Below are 23,301 nucleotides of genomic sequence, written 5' to 3'. Positions count from 1 at the left end.
GTGATGGAATGTCATGGTTTCAGAAAAAAATTTGTACTGCCCTGCATCTTTCCTATAGGCTTGATAGGAAATTTAATTTTGATTCAAAATTTAAAAAGGCTCAAGAAGTTATATAACCTGATCAAAACCACATGGATAAAGAGTGGCAGTTCCAAATCACAACTTGAGTATTTCTGACTCCTAAGTCCACCCCTCCCCACCAATCACATGGCCCTGACCTCCAGGCTGCCTTCTCCAGGGCCCTTCAAGATCTTCCCAAGAAGACTCTCCCTGTTCTTGTTCCTTCACCCCAAGAACCACACTCCTCCAAGCCAAGTTGAAGTCCTTAAGCTGGACCCAGCTTACCCCAGCCCAGTGCTGGCCCTGGCTCCCCATCCCATGCCGGCAGAGTCACAGGCATGTGACAGCTGGCAGCAGGGCAGCTGGAAGCACTTAGAGCTCCAGATCAGCTCTGACAGGCCTCCTGCTCCCAGGGGAGGAGTTCCATTAGCTGGGCTCCCACTCTCCCTGCGGATCTCAAGATTTTCAGACCACTCACAGGTAAGCATGGCAATCTTTTCCTGTCTTGGTTCTCCACTGTTACCATCCTACGTTAGAGATTCCCTCCTAATTTAGTGGCTTGAAGAGGAAATCTCTTCCATTGTCTTCACAAGTCATTCTACTACTTAAAGATATCACCACTGCAGTCATTAGACATCACCATGGTCAAGACAGAAAATATGGCTTCCTGCCCTGTCTCCCTACCACTGAGCCTGCCAAGGCAAAGGAGTGGGGACCCAGCCAAGGGATCACCTGTGCCAGTGAACCATGTACCCATCAACTCAGCCACAGACCCCAGAAGCAGGAGTTGGGAGGCTCAGTAGCGAGCCATGCCCCTTGACAGACAGTTTGTTCCAGCTCAGTCTGATGATCCCTTGGCTTGAGACATGACCTCTGCGTGGTTTAGAGCCACAAGGATGCTTCCAAGACCAAAGAGTCTCTGGAACTGGAATGGCCCCAGCGGACAGCCCTTTATACCACTAATCTGTCTCTCTGCTTCCCTGAGAAAAGAGTCCAGCCCTGGTATGTTCTCTCCCACTGGTGGGCTTTTTGAGGGTAGTGATCCCAGGAGTGTGAACATGTCACCAGCCAGGACCAGGGACCTGAGACCCAGGAGGGAGAAGACTTCCTTTGCCGCATGCCTCCTTGTAAGTGCTCTCATCCTTCACTGCGTGGGAAACTGGATGGATGGAGGGAGAGTGGGTGACCTCCGGCCCATGGGAAATTTCCCTTCTTACAGACCTGGAGTTTCTCATTAGCAGATTTTCTAAGTGCCTCTCCAGCCTAAGTGCCTGTGAGGAAATGCTGAGTAAACAAGATGGCGGCTTCCTGCCCGGTCCTTCTGGTGTAGAGGTCCTTGTGACAGGAGTCTCTACGGGTTGGAGAGGATGCCTGGGGGCCTACATCAGTATAAATGGCACCATCCACCTGGCCACACTGCTCTGGAGGCAGGGAGCACGGGCTGTGTTCGTGCAGGTGAGTTTAGCCCCATCCTCTGGGTCTTCCCCAGGGCGAACCAGCCCAGCAGGCACAGGCTTCACCACGGGTCAGGTGGGAAGGAGGGTCCTCCTCTGTACTACTGGGAGCTATTCCATAGAGTCCTAACTACGGGTGCAGGATGATGGGCTTGCAGATATCCTCATTCTTTACTGTGCTCCTAGGCCAAGTCCCTTCTCCCCAAGGACTCAGCAGGGCCAGCAGGGTTGGGGCAGGGGGAGAAACAGCCTGCCAAGGAGAAAGGGACACCAGAGCAGGGAGGAGGGGACTCCCTGTTGTTGACCAACTGGGAATGGCCGAGCCATGGGCCCTGGTCATTTCTCCTCATCCTCAGGATTGTGATCCCTCAACTCAAAAGGAGGCCATCTGAGAGTACGAGGGACAGACAGAATGAGTGAGTGAGTGACCACTTCCTTCCTCCCAGCAACCTGGGAGGTACAGGCCAGGATTTCCTCCAGGACAGACGTGTTAGGGGAAGCCAAGAGAGTTCCCTGTGGGTACACAGTGAGGATCAGAGACTCTATTAGAACCCAGGTCCTCTGACTCTCCAGAGCTCTTTACAACCCCTCACCTGCCCAGGTACCATACCACCTCCAGCCAAGGGGATGGGGCATGAGACCGTGTTAGGTACCAAATGATGCTGACATTTCCAAGAATAGTTTGGGTCTTTCCAGAGCTCCTGAGAGTACCAACCCAGCCCTCAGGCCCCAGCATGCGCTGAATCTTGACAAAGCAGAGCAAGGGGAAACCCTGATAAATGCTTCAGCGGGGCCACGGCCCTTCCCTTCCTCAGGAGGAGCCGCTGGAGCAGGCGCCATGCTGCTGTGCTCTTTGACCCTTATGCTCCTCTGGATGGTGGCTTCTGGCCTCGAGTGCGACATGAAGGAAGTTTGTCTTGGAAGCCCTGGCATTCCTGGCACTCCCGGATCCCATGGCCTGCCAGGAAGAGATGGGAGAGATGGTATCAAAGGAGACCCTGGGCCTCCAGGTACTGAGTGGGAGCTGGGGGACAGTGACCTGATTTCAAGGGGAGCACCTGCCCAGGTGGGTCCAAGGCTCAGCTGGATGGTGGGTATTTCCTGGGACCCTTAGACTGGAATAGCCCTGGATGGTCTATCCTCAATGCCCGTGGAAGGACAGGCAAGTCAGCCTGGCTGAAATGGAGGTCCAGTCACTTAAGCCCCAACTCATTGTGGGTTACAGATACCATACATCCTCCTCCCCTCTCTCTGCAGGCCCCATGGGCCCCCCTGGAGGAATGCCAGGCCTCCCTGGGCGTGATGGGATGACTGGAGCCCCTGGCCTCCCTGGAGAACGTGGAGAAAAGGGAGAGCCTGGCGAGAGAGGTCCTCCAGGTGAGCTGGATGGGGCCAGTGGGCAGAGGCAACTGGACACCGTGCCCATGTGTTCAGTTACATGAGGAATGATGGGGGTCAGACAAAACTGTTCAAGTTCCCAAAGGGCATCCCGGAGGTGTTTGGGGTGTGGGTCATAAGTGCAGAGTCTGGTGGGAATCGAAAGTTTTCTGTGCATTACAACTGCTGCCAGGAAGATACGGGACATCAGGTGTGGGAAATGGAATAGGGATGGAAGGAGGGGAAGCCCTTCCTGGGGCTGAGGTGTGTGGGCTCACATGGACCAAGGAGCAGACAGATGATGAAACTAGGGGCCCTGCTTGCCCAGGGGGCCTCTGGAGCTCTAGGTTTCTTACTATGCCTTATAGCAGCAATGAGGGTGCATCAGAGTACAGAAAGAACCACATTTGCTCTTAATGGAGGGTGGGAAAGGGGCCCTGCCCAGGAACTAGAGAACTCCACAGATATGGACAGACAGAGCCATGGAAGGACATGGAAGGAAAGAAGAGCAGGGAAGGGGAAAGCAGGTGCAAGGAGGCACTAAGGGATAAGCGTGTAGGGAAGACGGAAACCCACTCTGGCCTTGTGGACCCTTATGACCGGGGGCCTGGGTGGTGGCTCTAGACAAGTGAAGGGCCGAATTCCAGGCTTGCAGTTGATCTCAGATCTGCTTGGCAGCAAGTGGGGTTGTTGTTGGCCTGTTGGTCCTCTCATCTCGCCGGGGATTTCTCTACAGGGTTTCCAGCGTATCTAGATGAAGAGCTCCAGGGCACACTCCATGAGATCAGACATCAAGTCCTGCAGTCACAGGGCGGTAAGGGGTCCCCCTTGGGGCTCTATATGGTAGGGGGTCTCCCATTGGTTCTCCTCATCCTCAGAACCAGGCTCCAGAATCTAGAGACTTGATGAACAAGTGTAGATGTGGAAGTCATTTTTTAGATGTTCTTAAACGGCCAGAGGTGAGAGAAATAGACATGAATTAGTTCCCTATGTCCTGGGGAAGCAAGGTCCCTATCAATATTGCTTTCTTTGATTCCCAGGAAATTGCACAGTTTATAACACATAATAATAAGTAATTGCTAAATGGGTAAAGGAATAAACAGAATCATGAGGGCATAGCAGAGAATCCAGAAAGACTGGGGTTGGAAGAAGGAGGGATGACAGAGGCAGGCAAAGATAAAGAGACTGGGGAGAACACAAAGGTGGAGAGCCTGAAGGGAAGGAGGCAAGAGGTCTGTGGCCTGACCTGGAATCTTCTGCTGTCAGTCCTCATTTTGCAGGGGTCCATGCTGGAAGTGGGAGAGAAGGTCTTCTCTACCAATGGGCAGTCACTCAATTTTGATGCCATTAAAGAGTTATGTGCCAGAGCAGGTGGACACATCGCTGCCCCAAGGAGTCCGGAGGAGAATGAGGCCATTACCAGCATCGTGAAGAAGCACAACACTTATGCTTACCTGGGGCTGGCTGAAGGCCCCACCGCTGGAGACTTCTATTACCTGGATGGAGCCCCTGTGAATTATACCAACTGGTACCCAGGGGAGCCCAGGGGCCGGGGTAAAGAGAAGTGTGTAGAGATATACACAGATGGTCAGTGGAATGACAAGAACTGCCTGCAGTACCGACTGGCCATCTGTGAGTTCTGAGCAGGCACCAAAGCCACAGGATGGACAGAGTCCTATCTTTCCTTTCAGCCTCCATCCTGGGAATCCACCTGGTCTATGGATCAGGTGCTATAATTCCTTTGTGGCTATCAGAAGTGAAGGCACTCTTGATCACTCCACTCCTGGGTGGATCCTAACTCCTCCCCAATGATCACTAATCAGTCTGACTCCCCCAGAACCCCTTCTCAGCATTGCACTCTTGGCAGCCACTCTAACTTTGCCCTTCTGCAAGAGACAGAGGTTTCTTTCCTCCTCTTCTTGTCCAGTTCCTTTATTTATAGATGGCAACAGTAAGGTCCTGAGATGAAGGTTCCCTCCATAGCACCACACTGGGTGCCTGCTTCCTGGCCCCCTCTACTCTGTCTTTGCAGCTCACTGCTTGCCCAGCCTCATCAAGATTTAGCAGTTCTGCTCAAGCACAATGATAGGTGGACTTCTGGGAAATTTCACACATGTGGAGCTAAGGATACATTTGGGTTTATCTATCAACCTGAGATCTATGGGGAGGCATCTTGTTAGGCTCTCCATGAAGTCAGAGGGTCAGGTGGTGCTCCAGCATGATGGAGGCCAATTTATTCCTAGTGATTGGCAGGTATTATCCACTTCCTTGAGTCTTGGGGTGTCAGCCAGCGCCTCTAAGGAAGATCTTACCCCCACCGTAGACATTACCCAAGTAACTGCCTGCTGATGAACACATTCCCCACCTCTTCAGAACTCAGTGAGGAGTTCACACCACTTGTCACACCACCATTTATTGAGCACATACTATACACCAAGCACCTTGACATGCACTTCTAAAACATCTTATGTGATTTAATCTTCACACAGTGTCATGGGATGAGCATTATTTTCCCCAATCTTTTATATAACAACGCTGAAATTTAGAGAAGTTAAATGTTTTGAGTTTCTTTTTTTAAACATGAAGCAATTGGCAGAGGCTGGTTTCAAACTCATCTACCTGGACCTGAAGCTTGTGCTCATAACCACCCCACCTCACTGAACAGAGATGATTCAAGTGTAATAAATCATGACTGTGTTAACATGAGTTTCCACTGCTTTGGTTTCAAGAAACATTTCTGTATTTTTAGAAGTCAAGTTAACTCTAGCTCTGAACCCCCACTTACCTGAAAAGTAAGAGTGGGAAGTGCAATCTCAGGTTAAATTTTCTTTGTTGGGTGATAGGGGCCACCTGGTTCCATCCTGGAAGCACACTGGGCACCATCATTCTCTCTACCACCCACACATGCAAAAGAATAAGACAAAAAGTTACTGCCTACCTTTCATTTTAAGAACCTACCACTCTATGGCCAGGGTGGTGGTGAATCAGAAATTAAGCAGATTTTAATGACAAAGCTAGGGGCAATAATCATTTGGAGTATATTTTAAATCAACCCCAGAAAGTTTGCATTCTAAGGAAAAATATATGTAAATAATTATGAGACTGTGTATTAGTTTGAGGAAAAGAGTGAGCTTCAAGGCTTCAAGATTGTACCTATCTATAAGATTATTAAGATTCTTGAACGTGTTATAAAATTTGTGAGTTACATGGATGCCTTTCTTAATGTTGCACAATTCCATCCCTGGAATATACTCAACTTGGTCTAATAGCTCATATTCTCATAGCACTTTCAGTTTAGTTCAGTTCAGTTGCTCAGTCGTGTCCGACTCTTTGCGACCCCATGAATCGCAGCACGCCAGGCCTCCCTGTCCATCACCAACTCCTGGAGTTCACTCAGACTCACATCTGTCGAGTCAGTGATGCCATCCAGCCATCTCATCCTCTGTCAATCCCTTCTCCTCCTGCCCCCAATCCCTCCCAGCATCAGAGTCTTTTCCATTGAGTCAGATCTTCGCATGAGGTGGCCAAAGTACTGGAGTTTCAGCTTTAGCATCATTCCTTCCAAAGAACACCCAGGGCTAATCTCTTTTAGAATGGACTGGCTGGATCTCCTTGCAGTCCAAGGGACTCTCAAGAGTCTTCTTCAACACCACAGTTCAAAAGCATCAATTCTTCGGCGCTCAGCCTTCTTCACAGTCCAACTCTAACGGCTCATATTCTCATAGCACTTACTATGTGCCATATATTATACTTGTACTAACTCATATAATCCTCATTAACCCTAATATGTAGATGCTATCATTATACCCAGTTTAAAAATGAATCAGTTCAGTTACTCAGTTGTGTCCAACTCTTTGTAACCCTGTGAACTGCAGTATGCCAGGCTTCCTGTCCATCATGAACTCCCGGAGCTCACTCAGACTCACGTCCATCGAGTTGGTGATCCCATCCAACCATCTCATCCTCTGTCATCTCCTTTTCCTCCCGCCTTCAAATCATCCCCAGCACCAGAGTCTTTAAAAATGAATACTGAGGCACATATAGGTTAAAATGATTTTCCAAAGATCATGCAGCCAGTTCATGGCAGAAGTGGGCTGTAAATACAGGAAGTCAGAGTCCAGGGACTGGGCTATTAACCGTTGTTGCATGACTAAATTTTTTTTTTTTCATTTTTATTTTTTTTTATTTTTTAAATTTTAAAATCTTTAATTCTTACATGCATTCCCAAACATGAACCCCCCTCCCACCTCCCCTCCCCATAACATCTTTCTGGGTCATCCCCATGCACCAGCCCCAAGCATGCTGCATCCTGCGTCAGACATAGACTGGCGATTCAATTCACATGATAGTATACATGTTAGAATGTCATTCTCCCAAATCATCCCACCCTCTCCCTCTCCCTCTGAGTCCAAAAGTCCGTTATACACATCTGTGTCTCTTTCCCTGTCTTGCATACAGGGTCGTCATTGCCATCTTCCTAAATTCCATATATATGTGTTAGTATACTGTATTGGTGTTTTTCTTTCTGGCTTACTTCACTCTGTATAATCGGCTCCAGTTTCATCCATCTCATCAGAACTGATTCAAATGAATTCTTTTTAACTGCTGAGTAATACTCCATTGTGTATATGTACCAAAGCTTTCTTATCCATTCATCTGCTGATGGACATCTAGGTTGTTTCCATGTCCTGGCTATTATAAACAGTGCTGCGATGAACATTGGGGTACATGTGTCTCTTTCAATTCTGGTTTCCTCGGTGTGTATGCCCAGAAGTGGGATTGCTGGGTCATAAGGTAGTTCTATTTGCAATTTTTAAGGAATCTCCACACTGTTCTCCATAGTGGCTGTACTAGTTTGCATTCCCACCAACAGTGTAGGAGGGTTCCCTTTTCTCCACACCCTCTCCAACAATTATTGCTTGCAGATTTTGGATCGCAGCCATTCTGACTGGTGTGAAGTGGTACTTCATTGTGGTTTTGATTTGCATTTCTCTAATAATGAGTGATGTTGAGCATCTTTTCATGTGTTTGTTAGCCATCCGTATGTCTTCTTTGGAGAAATGTCTATTTAGTTCTTTGGCCCATTTTTTGATTGGGTCGTTTATTTTTCTGGAGTTGAGCTGCAGAAGTTGCTTGTATATTTTTGAGATTAGTTGTTTGTCAGTTGCTTCATTTGCTATTATTTTCTCCCATTCAGAAGGCTGTCTTTTCACCTTGCTTATATTTTCCTTTGTTGTGCAGAAGCTTTTAATTTTAATTAGATCCCATTTGTTTATTTTTGCTTTTATTTCCAGCATTCTGGGAGGTGGATCATAGAGGATCCTGCTGTGATTTATGTCTGAGAGTGTTTTGCCTATGTTCTCCTCTAGGAGTTTTATAGTTTCTGATCTTACATTTAGATCTTTAATCCATTTTGAGTTTATTTTTGTGTGCGGTGTTAGAAAGTGATCTAGTTTCATTCTTTTACAAGTGGTTGACCAGTTTTCCCAGCACCACTTGTTAAAGAGATTGTCTTTACTCCATTGTATATTCTTGCCTCCTTTGTCAAAAGATAAGGTGTCCATATGTGTGTGGATTTATCTCTGGGCTTTCTATTTTGTTCCATTGATCTATATGTCTGTCTTTGTGCCAGTACCATACTGTCTTGATGACTGTGGCTTTGTAGTAGAGCCTGAAGTCAGGCAAGTTGATTCCTCCAGTTCCATTCTTCTTTCTCAAGATTGCTTTGGCTATTCGAGGTTTTTTGTATTTCCATACAAATCTTGAAATGATTTGTTCTAGTTCTGTGAAAATGTGGCTGGTAGCTTGATAGGATTGCATTGAATTTGTAAATTGCTTTGGGTAGTATACTCATTTTCACTATATTGATTCTTCCAATCCATGAACATGGTATATTTCTCCATCTATTAGTGTCCTCTTTGATTTCTTTCATCAGTGTTTTATAGTTTTCTATATATAGGTCTTTAGTTTCTTTAGGTAGATATATTCCTAAGTATTTTATTCTTTTCGTTGCAATGGTGAATGGAATTGTTTCCTTAATTTCTTTTTCTACTTTCTCATTATTCGTGTATAGGAATGCAAGGGATTTCTGTGTGTTGATTTTATATCCTGCAACTTTACTATATTCATGACTAAATTTTTAATAACTATTTTTTACGTCAAGCTTCCTCGGGGGCTTCCTATTTTCTCTACATCATTTAATTATCCTGATATTAGTGGCTACTAGGGAGATATTCTTCTCACATTTAAAGCTGCTGTTCCCTGAGTGTCTGCTCATGTTCACACAGCCAAGTCGAATACCAAAGGGGTCAGGGTGTTTACTCCACACACTCAGTGGGAGGTGGTATAAAGTACCATAGTAAAGGGCATGGCTATGTATTTCTATGAAAAGAAGACATGAGAAACTAGGAACAATCATTCAAGCCACTGGGGACCTATCTGCCAAATATATTTGATTTTCCAAAAAACAAGGTTTTTGAAATTTTATTAATAGCTCCATGCTGCTTCTAAGTCGCATCAGTCGTGTCCAGCTGTGTGCGACCCCATAGACGGCAGCCCGCCAGGCTCCCCAGTCCCTGGGATTCTCCAGGCAAGAATACTGGAGTGGGTTGCCATTTCCTTCTCCAATGCATGAGAGTGAAAAGTGAAAGTGAAGTCACTCAGTTGTGTCCGACTCTTAGTGACCCCATGGACTGCAGCCCACCAGGCTCCTCCGTCCATGGGATTTTCCAGGCAAGAGTGCTGGAGTGGGGTGCCACCGCCTTCTCCGATATCGTGTCCTAGCTGTATGTAAATCTGTTTCAGATTTCCCCCTTTCTGGGAGGTCTGCTCATTTGCTGTAAGGTTTGAGTGTTCTTTGTCCTCTGAGCCTAAGGGCCCTTCAGAGTTATGTCAATGGCATCAGGAAACATGATCCTGGTGTGCTGGTGGGAGGCGGCGATCTTCTGTACAGTGGGCTCCTCTCAGCGCCTGGCAGGCTCCTTGATGACGGGAATCTGGGAGGCTTGCTGAACAGGGCACGGTGACTTGAGTACACAGGGGCCAATGCTTGAGGAGCCAAATCACCAATCACGAAGTAGAGTCAACGGGAAGTGGCCCCACCCCCCCGGACAAAGCAAACCTCTAGAGCTGCTTTAGTTGTTAGAATAAGTGTTTCAAAGAGCGGGTGTAAGTTTAGGGGAAGGCAGGAATTCAAAGTTGCATCAGGGACTTGAAAAAGGCCATTTGATCAGGCTCTGGAGATAAGAACTGGGTGCTCCTGGAAACCCAGGCATGGAGGAGCCATGGACTGATCTGGTGTCTGCCCTGTTCAGGGTCTCTGCTTCTCCCCTCGCTCTGCCAATGGATTCTCGCTGTGTGCCCAGCCCTGAGTTACACCCTGGAGACAAGGAGGTGAATCAAAGGCAGCTCCTGCCCTAGAAAAGAGAGCACAGATATCAGCTCTAGGTGGAGGGAAGTCAAGAGAGCCTCTTTGAGGACACGGTGCTGGAGGATTCTTTTGTTTCATAATGTTTATTGAGCACTGATTCTGTTCCAGGCCCTCTTCTAGGTGGGGATGTAAGATCCCTGTTCTGGTGAACTTCCTGTTGTAAAGGAGTGGGCTGGTCAATACATATGGCAAGCAAAGACATAAGACAATTTTACATAGAGATGGACTAGAAGCAGATAATTAAAACAGAGAACTCTAATTTTGTGATAGGGCTTTCTCCAGTGATATCACTTAAGCTGAAATCTGAATGACAACAAGTAATTGTGCAAAGATGGAGAGAAGTGTTCTCGGCTAGATTACCTAGCACAAATGCCCATGTTCACCTCCGAATCTGAGTTATTTACAGACACTTCCTCTCCTTGTGCCTAGGCCTGTGATGCACCCAGAGAGGACAGATAAGGGGTGTTCTGAATGAGAAGAAAGGGATGAGGTGACTTCATGTCGTAGGTCTTTAACCCCTTCCCTCCTACCCCCAGTAAACTAAATACGGGTGAAGGGGTGAACTAGGCAGATAGAGAGAACTGATAGAGAGGTGTGCATCCGTGTGTCTGTGTGTGCACGAGCATGTGTCTGTTTGGTAGGATGTGTATGCATGTCTCTTCCAGAAATAAATATTGGGAAAGAACTATCCTCTGTGAATCTGATCCATGGTCTGAGAATCTGTGATTCTAGATGGTCAGATAGCTGAGTGGTAGAGATGGATGTGTGAGAGGGAGCAGTAGGAGGTGTCTGGGGCGCTGCAGTAGAGAGCTGCCCAGTGCTAAGGTGGAGGACCCACCAGCAGCCTTGGAGAACTGCCCAGGATATGGCAGTTCTAAGGATGGTTGTTCATTAATCTCGGGTTGAAGGCCAGTCCACCACTGTCTCTGCTCACTAGGCTGGTTGGGGCTGACGTTGCTGAGGCATCTGCCAAAGGCCCAGGCTGGAGGACCAGCTTCTCGGCCACAGCCTCTGTGCTCTGAGGCGGCACTAGTAGGTCATTCGTGGAGGACAGAAGTGGAGGCCTGGGCCAAGAGTCTGGCCATTTGACTTGATCCTGGTGAGTTCCAGGCAGGGGCTATGGTGGGGTCATCAGTTTCCCTGAGGGCCTTTGTCTCTCTCTGACCTGGGGCCTTGTGCCCTTCCTGGATCTAGTTGACCATCTGCAAACTAAAGGTAGTCTTTTCAGCCAAATGGAAGGATGGAAGTGGGGTGTATGTGCTGGCAACATGTTTAACTCTGGCTTTGGTCTGTAGCATAATCAGGGGAGGTAAAGAAAGGAGAAAGGTGAAGATCTGATCAAGAAAACTCCGTTCCTGGATTTCCCCAGCAGTCCAGGGGTTACCCACCAGTGGTTCCATCTCCGGTCCAGGAGCTAGGATTCCACATGCTGTGTGGTACAGCCAAAAACGAGATCAATTAATCCCCAAATTCAAAATCCTAAAAAAGAAAGACATTTCCCTTCCAACTCATTGCTTCTCACTGAGTCCTGGAGAAAAGAAAGGGTTAAGAGAGCTGACAGGCCAGGGGAGGAAAGGACAGAGGCAGTAGTATGAAGCAGCTCCAGGGACACTGGGGTGAGAGGCCAGAGATAAGCAGAGGGGGACGCCCACAGCGGCTGGGCTCTGAAGGCTTTCTGGGAGGGGGCCAGCTCAGGCAAGACTGGATGGGGATCTGATGGCTGGATGGGGCGCAGAGCCAGAGAGGCATCTGGGAAGCTTGCAGCGAATCCTGCCAGGAGGAGGAACATGAGATCACCCCACCGGGCCCAGAGTGAACAGAAATTTCAGAAGCCTGGGCTCTGGCTGAACAAATGGCCTCTCCGTGGAAAATTCAAATGAAGGGAAGAAGGTAAATCTAAGTCTCAGTTGGCTGGGATCAATGACCAAGAAGCCTCCATTCTCAGGGTTAGAATAAGGCTCCATACCTCAGGGCAATCTGGGTCCCTAGTCCCAGCAAGTGCCTGTCACAAAACAGAGACTTTATTAAACAAGATGATTGACAGGCTGTTGGGAAACAGCTGTGGTTCTGAGGGTGGTTGGAACCCTGGGGCGTAAAACAGATTTTTATGTGAAATGAGACAATGGATGTTGTAAAAACAGGTGCCATCAAGCAATGGGCCTTGTGGGACCTTGGGTCACCTGCAACAGTTTTGAGTCTAGCTTTAGGGTCCATAGGAGGGGATGGAAGAGGGAAATTTAAGCTATGTAGACCTTCAAGAAAGGGAGTTAAGAGAGCAGCCAAAGCTCATGCCAGCAATGAGCTCTCTTTGCTGGGCCATCAGCTGTTCTAAAAGGAACAGGGCCTGTGTGTCATGTGCAGACCCCATGGGCTCTCATGCTTTAATGCTGCCTAAACTACCAAGCCTTGAACTCAGAGGGCAAAAGAGCCCCAGGGAAAATGGGCCCCTATTAGGTTACTCTTGCATCTAAATTTGTGTTAGCAAGGAGATCCAACCAGTCCATTCTGAAGAAGATCAGCCCTGGGATTTCTTTGGAGGGAATGATGCTGAAGCTGAAACTCCAGTACTCTGGTCACCTCATGTGAAGAGTTGACTCATTGGAAAAGACTCTGATGCTGGGAGGGATTGGGGGCAGGAGGAGAAGGGGACGACCGAGGATGAGATGGCTGGATGGCATCACGGACTCGATGGACGTGAGTCTGAGTGAACTCCAGGAGTTGGTGATGGACAGGGAGGTCTGGCGTGCTGTGATTCATGGGATCGCAAAGAGTCGGACACGACTGAGCGACTGAACTGAACTGACCTGAACTGAAATTAACTCTAATAGTTTACTTATCCTAGAAGCAGTTTTCCTAGTAGTTTAGGAGTAACTTGGAGCCAAGAGTTGTGATATTTCCCTGTGTCAACTGCCCTGAGCACAGGGCCCAACACATCAGTTCTTGTTCAGTAGCTCCAAGAGTTGTGTCCAGCTCTTTGTGACCCCGTGGACTGCAGAATGCCAAACTTCCCTGTCCTTCACCATCTCCCAGAGCCTGCTCAGACTCACGTCCATTGAGCCAGTGCTGCCATCCAACCATCTCATATTTTGCCACCTTCTTCTCCTCCTGCTTTCACTCTTTCCCAGCATCAGGGTCTTTTCCAGTGAGTTGGTTCTTCACATCAGATGGCCAAATAATTGGAACTTCAGCATCAGTCCTTCCAATAAATATTCAGGGTCGATTTCCTTTAGGATTGACTGTCTTGATCCCATTGAAGTCCAAGGAACTCTCAAGAGTCTTCTCCAGTACTGCAATTTGAAAGCATCAATTCTTCAGTACTCAACCTTCTTTATGGTCCAACTCTCACATCCATACATGACTACTGGGAAAAACATAGCTTTGACTATATGGACCTTTTTAAGCAATGTGATGTCTCGGCTTTTCAATATGCTGTCTAGGTTTGTCATAACTTTCCTTCCAAGGAGCAAATGTCTTTTAATTTCATGGTTGCAGTCACTGTCAACAGTGATTTTGGAGCCCAAGAAAATAAAATCGATCACTGCTTCTACTTTTTCCCCTTCTATTTGCCATGAAATAATAGGACCAGATGCTATGATCTTAGTTTTTTGAATGTTGAGTTTTAAGCCAGGTTTTCCCACTCTCCCTTTTTACCCTCATCAAGAGGCTTTTTAGTTCCTCTTTGCAGAGGTGGTGGCAAATGTTGGCTAAACAAAATAAGATGAAACTATTTTCCTCAACTCTCTTCATTCCAAGGTACGGATCATGTCCCTGTTTTCATCACTTCCTGTCCTCCTGTGTGTGATGACAGTATCCTTCTCAAATACAAAAGCCGCTGAGGATGCTCAGAAGACCTGTCCAGTGGTGGCCTGTGCCATCCCAGTCACTAATGGCACCCCAGGAAGAGACGGGCGAGATGGACCCAAGGGAGAAAAGGGAGAACCAGGTAGATGACAGGCCAGTCTTCTTAAACCTTTGCCCCAGTAGGAGAGCGTCCTCTCTAAGGGGTCTAGCATAGAGACAGGAGGAGGCTCATCTTTCATTATAGTGCATGCCTGTGAAAGGGCATTCTCTAAAGATGCTTCTCTGGCCCTCCAGGATCCCTCACTGCCACCCTGGAATTGGCGGTATGTGGTTGTCCTTAGAGAAGGGGTGTCTTGTTTGCTCAGGGAGCTGCCTTAGGACAGGCCATCCCCGGGATGCAGGAGGATCTTTCTTCCTTGAGTCACCACAAGTTGAGTGGCGGTTTCTTGGGGTCAATCAACTATCGTGCTTTCGGAGAAAGAGAATGAGTGACAGCTACTTCTTCATATTTCCTTCATCTTCCAACAGGGCAAGGGCTCAGAGGCTCCCAGGGCCCTCCAGGGAAAATGGGGCCTCCAGGAAATATAGGGAATCCTGGGCTTCCAGGACCCAGGGGCTACAAAGGAGATCGTGGCGCTAGCTCGGGTAAGGAGCCCACCCCAGCATCTAGCAGGGGCTGAGGGGACGCAGGCCCTGGGAACTCCAGGCCAGGCGGGAGGTGCCCCGTCTCCTGCTGCCCCACTGGAAGATGCTCAGCTCTGCTTCCTGACCCAGCACTCTTGTTCCTCTCAGCTCCTCGGGGCCTGAGGGGATTTCCACAGCTGCCTGGGTACAGACTTCCAAAGTCCGCCAGCTGCTCCCTGAGCAGGCCGCTGTAGGCCGTGTGCCCTGGCCTTTCTTCGGCTGCAGCAGTCCAGCGCGTGGCTGCAGGCTGCAAGGATGGAGACGGGTCTTCTCTGCTCTTACTTTATGCCTGTTGTCACAAGAGTGGCATGAAAAGTGTTGGCCTCATAGAATGCCTGGATAATGGGGGACATCATAGCAACTTAGTTCAGAGTAAAACAAATTCAGTAACAACAGAACCAAAATGATGACCTCTTACTAATATTTATCCACTGGCCTATCAAAATAATAAATGTATTCAAGAGTTTGCCTACAATAAGTAGTTAAAATAAGATTAGGGAAATTTTTCAAAAAGGAGAATAATTTGTTGGGCCTTTCTTATGAATAATTATAATATTTAAGAAATATATGAAAAAAAGGACCCAGAGCTATAGGTTATGGTATTACTACTACTACTATTATTAGCATTTCCAGAGTTATATTTTTACAATAGCTACTATATATACTTGGGAAGGCAGGAATACATTTTATTTTCCTTTTGCTTCTTTTTTATGTTTTTATTTTTCTGGAATACTTTTACTCCACTAATATATACATGTATTTTCAAAATACTCTGCTTTCCAATTTAAGGTCTTCTTCTCAATAAATATCCTCTCTCTATTGCTTTACAGTTGCCGAGGCTAAGCTGGCTAGCTTGGAGGGACAGATAAGGAACCTGCAATCAGAACTGGATCATGTCAAGAAGTGTAAGCTTTTTTTCTGTCGCCAATGTGTTCTGGATTCTTTTATCTCCAGAGAGCTCTAGGTTCGAGGGGAAGAGCGGAAAAGAACTTACATGTATGACCACTTATTATATACCAGGGCTAGGTTGGTTGTCATTTTCTCAATAATATGGTTTCATTCAATCCTTTTGCCATCCCTATGTGTGGGTATTACACCCATTTTATTGACAGGTGAGAAAAAACTAGGTCCAGGAAGCATGCAGCATGCAGTTAGGAGGATGGAGGAGGATGGAGTGGAGGTCTGCTGACTCTGGGATCTTTGCTCCTTCCTCAGCACCCATGGGTCTCAGATGGGTATCCACGCCTCTTTCTCACTCTGGTGCCCACACCTGGCAGTGGGGCTCTAGCATGTTTCCCTAGATTCACCAGTACAGGGGACAATTTTTCCAGATATTTGTCCTAAGGATGGGCTATCCCAGGAGATCGCTGGCTTGCTGCCGGGGCTTGCCTTTACTTTCTTACCAGGATCTCACCAGAGGTGGTAAAGAATGGGGCTCAATCCAAGATTCCCAGAGAAGGGCTTTTTCATCTGTCCAGGGCTGGGCTCTAAGCCAAATCAACCCCACCTACCCTTTGTGATTTCAGTGCAAACCTTCTCCTTGGGCAAAAAGTCTGGGAAGAAGCTGTACGTGACCAATGGTGAAAAGATGCCTTTTCCAGCGTGAAGGCTCTGTGCACTGCGCTTGGGGCCACCGTTGCCACACCCAAGAATGCAGAGGAGAACAAAGCCATCCAGGACATGGCCCCGACATCGCCTTCCTGGGCATCACAGATGAGGTGACCGAAGGGCAGTTTATGTATGTAACTGGAGGAAGGCTAGGCTACAGCAACTGGAAGAAGAATGAGCCCAATAACCATGGCTCAGGGGAGGACTGTGTGCTCCTCTTACCAGATGGGCTCTGGAACGACATCTCCTGTTCTTCCTCCTTCTTGGCCATCTGTGAATTTCCAGCCTGAAGAGGCAAGTTCCTCTGCTCCCCCAGTGACTCCCTGCTGACCTCTCTGCTGCTCTGGAAGAGAATTCTGTGTTTATTTTCCCACATCCAGTGTTGACTCATTCCTTCTTGGGGATGGGAGGAAAGTGAAGGGGTGTATTGGATTGCGGGAGGAGGAAGTGAAAAGAGGCTGACAGTGGGGCATGAAGGTTTCTGGTCCAGTCCATGGCAAAGGACACTGTCTGTCCTGCCTAAGAGCACAGCATTGGGTCAGAGTCAATTACAGAAAAAGCAAGCAAACTATCTCCTTTTTTAGTGAGGACATCAGCCCAGCTGATGGATCCGTGGAGGACCATGTCTGTGTCCAAGCAAGCATTAGTCTCAGCCTCCAAGAGATCCAATTCCATTTTTCCAAGTTGCCACTGCTTGGTGTCAAAGTCTCCTTCCTTCTGATGGCTAGCCCAGCCATGTCTACAACGTAAGTGTTGCTTTAGTTATTCATGAGCTACCCCTGAAAATTTCTCACTGCCAGACTATAACTCCTGGCATGGGTAACAGTGAATAGTCCTAGGAATCCCTTCCCCTGCTCAAGTGGCTGTGGTGTCCCTATAGCCACTGTGGTGATCCCGAGGACAAAGGCCAGCCTTTCCTTCTTGCATACTTTTAGGAGACTGATTTGACAGTGCAGCGTATGCCAGCATCATAGAAGCAAATGGTCAGGCAGGCTGCGTCGTTCCCCACAGCATCACTGGTCTAGGTCCCTCCGTGTTCAGCATCCCCTTCCTTCTGTGACATCCTCATCCCATTATAGGTCAGTAGGTCCATTATTAGTAGAGACAAGAGGGAAACTTCACAAGGGTGAGTTTCATACCCTGGAGGGGAAGCTGTACAGCACCATCCAGTCAGCAAATAAAACCTTCCCTCTGAGCAGAGTTCTGACACCATCTTGGCTGACAGTCAAGCTCAAGACTATGGATGTTCTTGAGCAATCTCAGGGTGGTGGAGCTGAGATTATATAGAGCCAAGGCAACCAACTGGGGGAAGAGAGTGGATTCTGGCTCCAACTGTAGATCAATCACAAAATGAGATTGAAAATATTTCATGAATGGGCTAAGGACCACTTTAACTTAGTGAAATATCTTTGTTAAATTAGTTTTCCACTTTATTTTTCTTTGTATCCAAAGTACCAGAGGGGGCACTTTGTACTTGGGAAACACTTGATGAGCATTTGTTGGAGTGGTGCTCCAAAGACTTAGCAAAATGGATGAGCGGGTGGAATATTGAGAATTGAATATTATAGGGTAGAGTTCTCTCCAGGCTGTGCTTCATCTGCGAGGCTATCAGGGTAGGGGCGGGGTGTGCTAAAGACACTGGGGCTGGCAGGGTGAGGGGGAGAGTGCCTTGTCCGTGGCCTCTGGCCCACCACGATGGTCACCTCACTGACTTTTCAACCTCCTGAAGCTCTTCTTCAGGCACTGCTCTTGGGGGCAGTGAGAAGGGTGCTTTTGTGATGCAGAGCCAAGCAAATCACTATTTGCACTTCAAATCCAGGCTGCTTGCCAAAGGAATGGGAAAGTGCCCAAAATGTATGGAAGAAGCATATATGAAACATAAAGAATGTAGGCTATGGCAAACAGAAGAAGAAAAGTCGAGAAACATTTTAGAAGGAAAGAAGATACATAGATGATGACCCAGAACAAGAGAATTATGGTAACCAAGCATGGAAATTACACCTGAATTTTATCACTGCCAAGATGAAAATGAGAAAATGGACAGGTAACCATTATATAATTCTTTCTATTTTAATAATAGGAATGAACGGGGATGGGGACCACTTCTACCCTGGGATGAATATCTCCTTTGTTTACACTGTGCGGAAGGGACAGTGTCTCCAACACCACAGTTCAAAAGCATCAATTCTTCGGCACTCAGCTTTCTTTACAGTCCAACTCTCACATTCATACATGACCCTGGAAAAACCATAGTGTTGACTAGATGGACCTTTGTTGGCAAAGTAATATCTCTGCTTTTTAATATGCTCTCTAGGTTGGTCATAACTTTCCTTCCAAGGAGTAAGTGTCTTTTAATTTCATGGCTGCAGTCGCCATCTGCAGTGATTTTGGAGCCCCCAAAATAAAAGTCTGACACTGTTTCTACTGTTTCCCCATCTATTTGCCATGAAGGGATGGGACCGGATGCCATGATCTTCGTTTTCTGAGAGTTGAGCTTTAAGCCAACTTTTTCACCCTCCTCTTTCACTTTCATCATGAGGGTTTTTAGTAGTTCCTCTTCACTTTCTGCCATAAGGGTGTGTCGTCTGCATATCTGAGGTTATTGATATTTCTCCCGGCAATCTTGATTCCAGTTTGTGCTCCTCCAGCCCAGCATTTCTCATGATGTACTCTGCATAGAAGTTAAATAAGCAGGGTGACAATATACAGCCTTGACGTACTCCTTTTCCTATTTGGAACCAGTCTGTTGTTCCATGTCCAGTTCTAACTGTTGCTTCCTGACCTGCATCTAGGTTTCTCAAGAGGCAGATCAGGTGGCCTTGTATTCCCGTCTCTTTCAGAATTTTCCAGCAGAGATTATCTGGGTGCTAATAAGATCCTCCACCCCTTGCATTGTAATCACCACTATCGATTGCTCAGTGCTCAGTCATGTCCGCCTCCGTGCAACCCCATGGACTGTAGCCTACCAGGCTCCTCTGTTCATGGAATTCCCTAGGCAAGAATACTGGAATGGGTAGCCACTCCCTTCTCCAGGGAATTGTCCCATCCCCACCCCAAACTCCTTATCTGACCACTGAAGCAAGGTTGGCCCAACCCCAGTCACCACTGCAATGCCCTATTTTATTTTATTTTTAGCATTTATAGTTACCTGAAATCATCTTGACCACTAACTTATGTCAGTGTGGCAAAATCAATGCATGGATAGAAACCTGGCTCTACCACTCTATAGCTGTGTGACCCTGAGCAAGTCACATACACTCTGTGCTTTAGCTGACTTCTTGGTAAAATGGGGGTAGTAGTACTGCCCATCTTACAGGGATGTCATGAGGGGTAAATGAGCTGATACAAGTAAGGCATTCAGAACAGTATCAGCCTGCAGAAAGTGCCGTGCAAACATTTGTTCTCACTGCTCTTGTATTACCACACTACCACTCACCTCTGTAGTTCCAGGGCCTAGAAAAGGACTCACTCATTTGTGTCCAGCTCTTTGAGACCCCATGGACTCTACAGTCTATGGAATTTTCCAGACCAGAATACTGGAGTGGGTAGCCTTTCCCTTATCCAGGGGATCTTTCCAACCCAGGGATTAAACCCAGGTCTCCTGCATTGCAGGTGGATTCTTTACCAGCTCATCTATCAGGGGAGCCCAAGAAGTCACATACACACTCAATAAAGTTGGATACATAAACAAACAAATGAGTGACTGAATCTAAATCCTCCCCAAAATGTGTGATCCGACTCCCTTCTCTGGAGCTTGACTCAGCTTCAAGCTGGATCCAAAAGAGAAGTAGCCAGATTTGTTTTGGAATACGGCTCTGGGCGCAGCCTCCTTTCTCGAGTAATGGGGTCCGGTGAATTCGTGCCCCAGGAGCTGAGGCCTCCTGCTGCCCTCTGCTGGCATCTGTAAGACAGGATCAGTAAACAAAGATCACAAGGCAGCCAGGTGAGAGGCGGGGTTCTGTCAGAACTTTGAGACGTCACAAGATCCTGCTTCCCGCTCATCCCTTTCCCCCTGGTTGCTCCACTCTCTTGGAAGGCCTTTCCCTAAAAGCCCCTACCTGCAGGGCCAGATCCAGATACCCCACGCCCACACATGTCTCCAGCACCCTGGACTCACCAGCTTAAGACCACACTCACTTTGAGCACTCTGGACCAATACCCTGGGGCTCTGGGCTGAATTCCAGATTAGAGAGAAAGCAGTGCCCCTTTCCTCCTCCCTGACCAGGAGCTGTAACCACGCGGAGCCCCAAGGCAAGGACATCAAATCTGACCCCAGGCCACGAAGTTAAAGTGAGGGAGGGCTAAGCTGAGATGCCAGATTCCCTTCATCCTTGTCCTGTTTAATTATGACCAGTACCTGAAAGGAGATGAATGTATTGCTTTAAAGTTCTTCTCATCTTTTTCACGTTTGTGGTTACAGCATCTTTCTGATCTCTACTGCTCTGGTTGTTACTGTTTTGTCTTTTTTTCTTATACAGATTTATCAGGATACATTTTTCTTTATTTGACTTTAAAATGTTTGGTTTCTGGGTTAACTTATCATTTCTTTTATTTTTAAAATATTTCATTAATTTCACTTTTATATTTATTTGTTTTATCCTTTATTTTTTTGTTGTTTTTAACATTTGTTTCAAAATGATAAATGTTCAATTATTTTCAGTTCATATTTTTATGGTTTAAAAAATTGTAATGGCAAAAGTAAGACATATTTTCCTCTGAGAATAGCTTTAGCTATAGCTTATAGATTTTTGGATACTTGTTACTATTTAATATGTTTCCTTAATTACTATTCAAATTGTGCGTTCATGGTTCCATACTATTGGCCATCATTATTTCTTCTTTTATGAATTTTCTCTTTTAATTCTCACTTTTCTTATTTTTTCTACTTAGGTACTAATTTTTTTTGCAGATACATCAGTATTTTATTTGGGTTTTTGTCTCTGATAGTCTTATTTTTTTTAATCTGGATGCTATTTTATTTCCATTAGAAAAATACTATCTATATAAAATTTAGTCCAGTTTCTTTTCCTTAATGTTTTTCATTCAAACTTAAATGCTTAAATTTTCCTCAAGTAAAAGCAGAATCATATATCTGACATGAGAACTAAGTATTTCACATCATTAAATTAATAGGATTTGATTGAATTAGATGTGCTCTTTATTTCTCAGGAATTGTAACTTATCTTTCCTCCATGTTATTTCCCTTTACTTTTGTGTTTCTGAGAATTATGTAATGCATGTCTGTTTCCCCACATCCAGTAATATGAGTGTTCTAGAAGTGTAATTTATAACATTAGTAACTAGATTCATCATTAACCTTCAATTCATGTTCAATTCTCCTTATTAAGTGGACTTTCCATAATCATTTCAGATGTTTCAGTCAACCTTACACTTTCCAATGAAGACTGTAAAAATGAAGACATTAATTTAAAAATCTTATTTAGATTCCAGACTAAATGACACTGGAGATCAGTGTCATTCTGAAGGAGAGCAGCCCTGGGATTTCTTTGGAAGGAACGATGCTAAAGCTGAAACTCCACTACTTTGGCCACCTCATGTGAAGAGTTGACTCATTGGAAAAGACTCTGATGCTGGGAGGGATTGGGGGCAGGAGGAGAAAGGGATGACAGAGGATGAGATGGCTGGATGGCATCACTGGCTCGATGGACGTGAGTCTGAGTGAACTCCGGGTGTTGGTGATGGACAGGGAGGCCTGGCGTGCTGCAATTCGTGGGGTCGCACAGAGTAGGACACGACTGAGCGACTGAACTGAACTGAAATGACACTGGACCCACTAAGAGTGATGCTATCAGGAGAGGTCCTTGCACAGCTACTGCTTCAGTCTCAACCCAGCCTCCTTTTGGCAAAGCAGCAACCTGCTACTCTGAAAATCTTGTTTGTAAATATCACTGAGAGTGTTGAAGTCATTTATGTCAGCCAGCAAAACAGTTGTTTTTATCACATTTGTGAAGTCCCAGCCTGCTACTTTCAGAATTTTACCCGTGTTTGTGAGAGGCTGTTTAGCTCTTTCTGCCACTCTGCTGGCGCAAGCTGTCTACCTGCAGAGTCCATGCCTAGCTGTCCTGATATGTGTATGGTCCTGTTGACTAACACAGCCTGATTGCAGGGACCAGTGGCCACTGTGGCTTTTGTGGTGTGGATCACCTTCTCTTTTTCTCCAATTTGTTTGTATTTATTCTTTTAAAAGATTGGAGAATAATTGCTCTACAATGTTGTGTCAGTTTCTGCTGTACAACGTGAATTAGCCATATGTATACATACACCCACTTCCTGTTGAGCCTCTCTCCCCCCAGCCCACCCCTCTAGGTTATCACAGAGCTGGCCTCCCTGTGTTATTCAGAAGCTTCCTGCTAGCTATCTATTTCACACATGGTACTGTATATATTTAAAGACGGCATGGCTAATCCTTTTCCCTCACCACCCTTCAGAGTCAACTAGCCCATATACTACTTCTTCTTGCATCTCGCTGCCCTCTCTGACAGTCTTAGATTGCTCTTGTCCCTTCTAAGACTGCACAAATCATGACAACATTTTCTTCTGATTTTGATTTTTATACATAATAAAATAATCTAATTTCATTTTTCTTATAAATGCTTAAGCTTTTAGCTCAATATTATTAATTGAAAGATTATTTTCCTGCAATTTGAGGAAAAATAAATACATTTTAAAAATAGAATTATTGTTTATCGTAATTATGCATATATAAGATATATGTGTATAAATATATGTATATTTGGACCCACTTTTGGACTTTGTTATTTTTTAGATTATTTTGTTTATTCCTGTGTCAGTGATACACTATTGTAATTATATTAGCTTTCTAAAACCCTTTAAAATGACCAAGTCTATTCTCATTATGTTTTAAAA

General features: G+C 46.2%; 2 protein-coding genes and 1 pseudogene across 2 annotated transcripts; 2 read left to right on the top strand and 1 right to left on the bottom strand.

Moving 5' to 3' along the window:
- Positions 1 to 1,480: 1,480 nt before the first annotated feature.
- On the top strand, positions 1,481 to 5,592 carry SFTPA1 (surfactant protein A1; the record flags this gene model as incomplete). Its single annotated transcript, NM_001009728.2, is given in 5 exon segments — positions 1,481 to 1,515; positions 2,330 to 2,524; positions 2,772 to 2,891; positions 3,628 to 3,705; positions 4,158 to 5,592. Coding segments are annotated over 5 exon segments (789 nt in total). The 3' UTR covers positions 4,535 to 5,592.
- A 5,660-nt stretch (positions 5,593 to 11,252) lies between these two features.
- Positions 11,253 to 23,177, top strand: MBLA (mannose-binding protein A). Its single transcript, XM_004021518.6, is given in 7 exon segments — positions 11,253 to 11,419; positions 14,074 to 14,263; positions 14,650 to 14,766; positions 15,636 to 15,710; positions 16,332 to 16,394; positions 16,397 to 16,486; positions 16,489 to 23,177. Coding segments are annotated over 6 exon segments (741 nt in total). The 5' UTR covers positions 11,253 to 11,419; positions 14,074 to 14,082; the 3' UTR covers positions 16,704 to 23,177.
- On the bottom strand, positions 18,465 to 22,596 carry LOC132658678 (2-iminobutanoate/2-iminopropanoate deaminase-like; annotated as a pseudogene).
- Positions 23,178 to 23,301: the final 124 nt, after the last annotated feature.

The sequence above is a fragment of the Ovis aries genome, chromosome 25 (assembly GCF_016772045.2).
Source record: "Ovis aries strain OAR_USU_Benz2616 breed Rambouillet chromosome 25, ARS-UI_Ramb_v3.0, whole genome shotgun sequence".
NCBI classification, from domain to species: domain Eukaryota; kingdom Metazoa; phylum Chordata; class Mammalia; order Artiodactyla; family Bovidae; genus Ovis; species Ovis aries.
The sequence above is the reverse complement of the archived record's forward strand: the minus strand, read 5'-3'. Positions and strand labels throughout refer to the sequence as shown.